This window comes from Leptosomus discolor, chromosome 8, assembly GCF_034619465.1.
Source record: "Leptosomus discolor isolate bLepDis1 chromosome 8, bLepDis1.hap2, whole genome shotgun sequence".
Classification (NCBI taxonomy): domain Eukaryota; kingdom Metazoa; phylum Chordata; class Aves; order Leptosomiformes; family Leptosomidae; genus Leptosomus; species Leptosomus discolor.
In genome coordinates, this window is record NC_141398.1 from 46,947,548 (window position 1) to 46,953,547 (window position 6,000).

Genomic DNA, 6,000 nt, shown 5'->3' on the forward strand with positions numbered 1-6,000 from the left:
GAGACGATTAACAATAATAGACGGGTTTACCTTTTGTACTCTTGTTCCATGGCAATTCTACCATCAGTTCCAAGTAATTTCTTGTCAAAGCATATTCTGGCATTGACTGAGGCATCTTCTTTAATCTGGAAATATATGCACAGAATTCATAGGCTAACCAGGAATTAACTGTGAAGTAAGACTATCCTGCACCACAAGATAGATATTTAGCAAACTTGAGGTCATCAGCATACCCTCTTACTTTCTGACAATCATTATACTAAAAAACCGAGTCACTACTCCATCAACTAGGAGATTGCCTTTACATAATAATAATTATTTATAGGATACAAACAGAAAGAAAAATAAAAAGAGTCAGTTCCCTACACATATACTGCATACTCAATGTACGCAACACTCCATGTGCATCCTCACTGAAAAAGAGGTTGTTAGCCATCATCTCACCATGGATAGCACAGTTCTCATCTCACCAAAGGAAAACAGAGGAAAAAAGACTCAATAACTGGGTCAGTTTATTCATTAATTATTAAAAACTGTGGCATTATTGAGCTTTTTTTTTTTTTAGATCTTCATAACATAGAAGCTTAGAGCTTACAGTTTAATGCTATACTAATATATAAACTGTATCTAGAAGATTTATATTTGTCATCACCTTTAATGTTCCAAAAAGATGAAATGATGGAATTCATAAGGAAAAATGTACTCTCCTAAATTTAAAAAAAATTTAAAACACAACCAACACAAACATATCATCAAATCTACCTCTTTATTTCCTTGAGGCAAACTTTAAGAGCTTGTTCTGACATACTGGATGTTCTAATCTTTTTTTCCAGCATGACAACGTCATCATGATCTTCTTCTTCCTCCTCATCTTCTGTAGTGCTTGGAATGTGATTGATTCTTCTATTAGGACGAATAGCTACAACCTGCGAAATGGAAAACAGCCAGAATAGTATCAGGTTTTGGTTTTTTAAATAAGGTGTGTACTTTGGCTTTGAATGGAAACCATGGAATGAAAACCAAACAAGGTGCTAGAAGAGCCTCCTTCATAGAAAAATTCAGAAAATTCGAATCCAATAAATAATTTCACAAAGTGTTATCGGTACTACTTTAAAAAGTTACAGTTCTTATTTTACTGTATGTATTTCCTAAGTGCATTTATCACCTACCCTAAACCAGCACAGATAGAGATAGTTAGAGAACAAGAACAAAACTGAAAAGAGTTATTCATGATTTTTCGGGCGTTGCAGCCCATTATATTAAGAAGAATAAGTCTAACCTTTACAAAATGGGTAAGCCTTCTCTCTAATCTTTTTTCATTTCTCAATTACCTCCTGTTTACTAAACTGGCAAGTAGAGTTAGATGCAGCACAGCAAAAGTCTAAGATGCCCTAGTTTAGCAAGCTACATTTTACAACACACTTTCCTTACCTGTGTTTCAAAAGCTACCATGCATCTGTAATGCCATTAGTAAAAGGTACACCTATTACTGCACAGACCAAAACCCAGTGTGTGCATACCATGCAAGTGAACGAGGCATTAAATGACTCTCTAAAGGAACCAGAGTGTTTATGCAAGGCCAGAAAGTGCTCAGATTTAAATTAATTAATTAATTAATAAATAATAATAATAAAAACCTAGGCCATTTTAAAAGAATATTTTATCTTTTAGGTAGCCAAACAGCCAAAGTTGCCAGCTGGGTGTTCTCTGCAGCCCCAGACTGACCATGAAACATTATGGCTATAGATTAAAACTTTGCACAGATTAAAATCTTGCATGTTTATCAGCCTGTTTAAAAGTGCATCTTTATACTTATTTAGGTTCTTTAACTATCTCACATTTAAAGGTCCATACCCTTTTATCATCATCCTGTTTGGGCTTCCTTGTTTTCTGAAGCAGCTTCAGGCCTTCAATCTGTCTAACAAGCAACGGTATAGTCATCTTGAACCGTTCTTCCAGCCTAACAGCATCTAAAATCTAAGAGCAAGGAGTTACAAGTAGCCAACAAGTTCATGCTGATGGATCATCAGTTTGCAGGAGGGGAACACAGAGGGTGCTGTTACTGTCTTTTGACCAGAGTTATAGAATAGATGGTTTAGGAAAAAACGCAGAAAGAAAAGCAATGAGAATACAGGACACAAAATCTAGCCTCAAAGGCCTGGATGCCAGAACTACAAAGCACTCCAAAACATAAAAAAAAAAGTCTTTTATCCTGTCTGTTTTAAAGTGTCTTAGTATTTCAGTTGCATTTTTTGCAGCACATACCTATCAGCATTCTATTCTTCCATTACTGAGCTAGCCCTCTGAGAAAGCTACAGCATGATCTACTTGGTTTGGGGATTTTTGTATATTTTGTCTGTCTTTTTAAGATTTTATACACTATTCTATTTTCATGTTTAATAAAGCTGATATGTGGAAATGGTCAGAATTTGGCTCTTCTGTATTTCCACAGCTTCCACTGGCTGGTCTTTTCTTTAGCACTTCTAATTAAAAAAAAAAACACAAAACATGGTAAATTTAATCACTAGTGCACCTTCCTTCGGCAGGATATTCAGCTACAGTACATGCCTTCATTTCAAATTACTGCATTAATTTCTATTCGTTGTGCTTTGAAAGAACCTAAATTATGCTTTCAATTCAAGGTTGAATGTGCAGCACTGGCAGTGACAAAAGAAAAGGAACAACAAAACTTCCAAATGCAGCAAGCAAATATAAAAATCAGACTAGTAAGCATCAAGCCATAAGCATCATTTTCACATAAAGTTATTCTGACATATGATGCAAATTTAACCAGTGTCTCAGTATTTAAAAACCCACGCACTTCAAGATATCTTTAGAAAGATTAAAAAAGCTGTAATTCTGAAGCTGTTGATATTAAGAGATGTATAAAGATCTGTCAACTGCAATACGTAAGCAAAATTTCAACACAATTTGAAGAAAGATTTATCATCTTTACCACAGAAAGGGGAAGTCTGTGTTATATTTACCGTTTAATAAAATGGTTTTAATGCTAACTAGATTAATTTTCCTATAAGGTGAGTTCTGACATATATATAAATATATAAACGTATTTAACAACAGCATAAAATTTATGTACAAGTATTCATGCTCAGTTACAACACAAATACTTTCTGGCACAACATGATCACTTCACAGTCTCAAGAGTAAGCAATTTCAAAATTATCTAAAAGCAATTAACTGTAAAAAAAAAGTAAAGCAAACACCTAACTCCCCTTAAAGTTTAAGAACGTAATACCTGAAGCTTCTCTTGGTTGGATGTACGGATGATAGAAGTCAGTATATCTGGCAAAGCTTCTCTAGGAAGATTGTCCAAAAGACGTCTCAGCTTTGCAACTGCAGGAACGGACATATCCAGCATCTCAACCAACTGTAAGGAACACACAATGAACTATATTCATGGTTGCTATGTTTCTTTTAAAATTATTTTAAAAGTATCTGACCTAAAAATGATTACATCTTTCAGTATGAAACATGTCTAGGTACTTTGCCAGAAAGCTACTGAAATAAATAAATAAATAAGCTCACAGAAGAGGCAAGAAGAGACACAAACTCAGCATAGGGCAATCAAGACTGGGCTTTCTGCTTGTTCGAGAAGTTCAAAAATATCACTGTTTGCATCACCTTTTTCAATGCCTACATCTCTTATTTCCCTCACGCACCCAGATTAAAAAATTTCCTAGTCATCTTAACACTGTGATGACTCTTTTTCTATACATTCTTTAAACTCAAATTCATTATACCTGGGGACATCTGTTTATAATCTAGATATCTAGAGAGATTTTTTTCCCTTTACTATTTAAAAAAAAAAAAAAAGAAAAAACCAATCCATTGTATATATTTATATATATATATATAATCCTGTAAAAAAATTATCAAAAGCATTCCTTTTACTGGAGTGTATTTGTAGTATTGCTATCTACAAAAGAATATCAACTTAGAGCCCTAACACACAGTTTCGTGTGCAATGAGATGTATATACAACCTGGAACTTGACACAGAAACCTTAAACTATAACAAAAATAGTTATTTTGCAGCAGAAGAACTGCAACTGTACTAGTCACTGAAAAATATAGGAACAATAGAAAGAGAAGGACAGATAGGAAACAAACCAACCTCCCAAACATATGCATAAATACATCAATACATAGGATTAAAACAATTTACCTGCACTGCATACTTATAGAATTGTTCTGACAACTCTCCGAGTTCCTCCTCAGATTTATGCTGATTAGTAAACTGCTCAAGTCGATCTAACTGTTCAACTTCAGCAACAGGATACGGCTTCTCTTTCAGCAACTGCAGGATCTGGAACCGGCAAAGGCCCGTAACCAGCAACGTATAATGTGGCTTGGGCCAGTTGCTACCAACCACCTGAACTGCCAAGGCAGCAGTGCCAATCCTAAAAGCAGATCAAATCTTCGTATTATTTGTCACTTTCCGCAGAACATTTTGTGTGCCCCTTACCAAGAAGCAATTGAGCTATAGGTTGCAAGAAGCTTCTGAGTCAGTTATCATGAAAAGCAACCAAATTATACAATTTCCTTTGTAACACAGACTACAAAACCAAAATCCAAGAATGAAAGAGCTAACTGAAAAAATAAGTAAAATAATTGAATACAATCACTTAATTTAAAAACATATATAATTTTTGTTCATAAATAATTCAGTGGATCTTGCTGTAGACAAGAACACTTACATTTCTGCTTAAATTATATGCATTGGAAAACAGAGTGTTTGTAATTTAACAGTTTTTCAGTGAAACTGTCGGCCTCATTCTGAACAGTTCTAAACCTGACCTGTTTTAGACCACATGTACCTGTTTAAGCAGATTTAAAACAGAAATTATTTTCTTACAAAACCTTACGAAGTCCTCTGATACGATGAAGTTTCGAGAATAAGGATTACAGCATGTTAGTTTTACTCATGCTTTATCCCACCAAAACGCAATTCGTTTTCACCTTACGTGCACCAGGTCACTACCCATGCTACTTACTAATCGCAAAATATCACCGCTAACGACTGCGACAGCTGGACTGCTCCTGGCCTGCGTTCTTCGGTCGCATTTCCTCTCCCACCCTGGTCTCCTGTCCCAACCCTCCCTCCAGACGTCACTCGCACAGCCCGACACCACACGCCCCCCTCGGACGCTCGCCCCGTGCAGCGAGGGAAGTTTCTCCGCCGGGAGAAGCGGTTCCCGCGCGGCGGCGGAGCAGAAGAGCCTCGTCCTCTCCTCCGCGGCCCGGCCCGCCGCCGCGGAGGTGACAACATGGCGAGTTCGCCCCGGGGCAGCACTGTCCCGGCCGGGCCGGCAGGGTCGGGTCCAGCGCGCCGCGGCACAGCCGCAGCTCGGGCAGGCGCGCCAACCGAGGCCGCGAGGGAGACCCGGGCCGGGCCGGGCAGCACCTGTGCAGGGAAGGCAGGTCGTCGCAGTCGGAGGTGGGGTCGCTGGTGTTGGGGATGACGCCGATGATGGTGCTCCTGAGCGAGGTGCCCTTCAGGAGCCGGCTGCGCACCAGCTGCATGTTGCGCGGCGAGTCCACGCTCGTCCGCATAGTCGAGCCGGGCAGCAGGACGCCCTCATGGGTGAGCAGCAGCGGGAGGCGGCTGGGGATCTGGATGGCGCTGCCCGCCGCCATGGCCGCCCGCTCCGCTCCGCCGCGCACCGCCCCCACACCGTTGCCACCGGGCAGCCTCGGCGCGCGGCTCCGCCTCGCTACGGGCGCCGGGAAGGGACAGCCCGCGCTGCAACCCGCTCCTGCCGGGCCGAGGGACGGGCTGCCGCGGGACCGGCTGCCGAGGGCGCTGCCGCGGCCTGGCCCCCGCGGGGGTCCCTCGCAGGCCCGCGGGCCTTGAACGGGAACGTCTTTCTCTCGCGGTTTTCCCCCTCTTTTCCCAGACAAAGCCCGCCGCGGGCCGAGAGGCGGGCGAGGCCGGTTCCCCCGCCGCAGCCGGCAGGGGTCAGGCTGGCACCGCCGGTCC

General features: G+C 41.0%; 1 protein-coding gene across 2 annotated transcripts in view; it reads right to left on the reverse strand.

Annotated features, from left to right (window-relative positions):
• The window catches only part of LONP2 (lon peptidase 2, peroxisomal), a 45,713-nt gene extending 40,056 nt beyond the window's left edge, over positions 1-5,657 (reverse strand). The window contains exons 1-6 of one of the 2 annotated variants that reach the window (XM_086469150.1): positions 5,425-5,657; positions 4,186-4,420; positions 3,257-3,388; positions 1,855-1,977; positions 763-926; positions 31-125 (exon numbers count right to left, since the gene is read on the reverse strand). In XM_086469150.1, coding sequence (XP_086325276.1) covers positions 31-125; positions 763-926; positions 1,855-1,977; positions 3,257-3,388; positions 4,186-4,420; positions 5,425-5,657 — 982 coding nt within the window. The remainder of the gene's footprint in view (positions 1-30; positions 126-762; positions 927-1,854; positions 1,978-3,256; positions 3,389-4,185; positions 4,421-5,424) is intronic. The other variant, XM_086469151.1, reaches the window with a different exon arrangement.
• Positions 5,658-6,000: the final 343 nt, after the last annotated feature.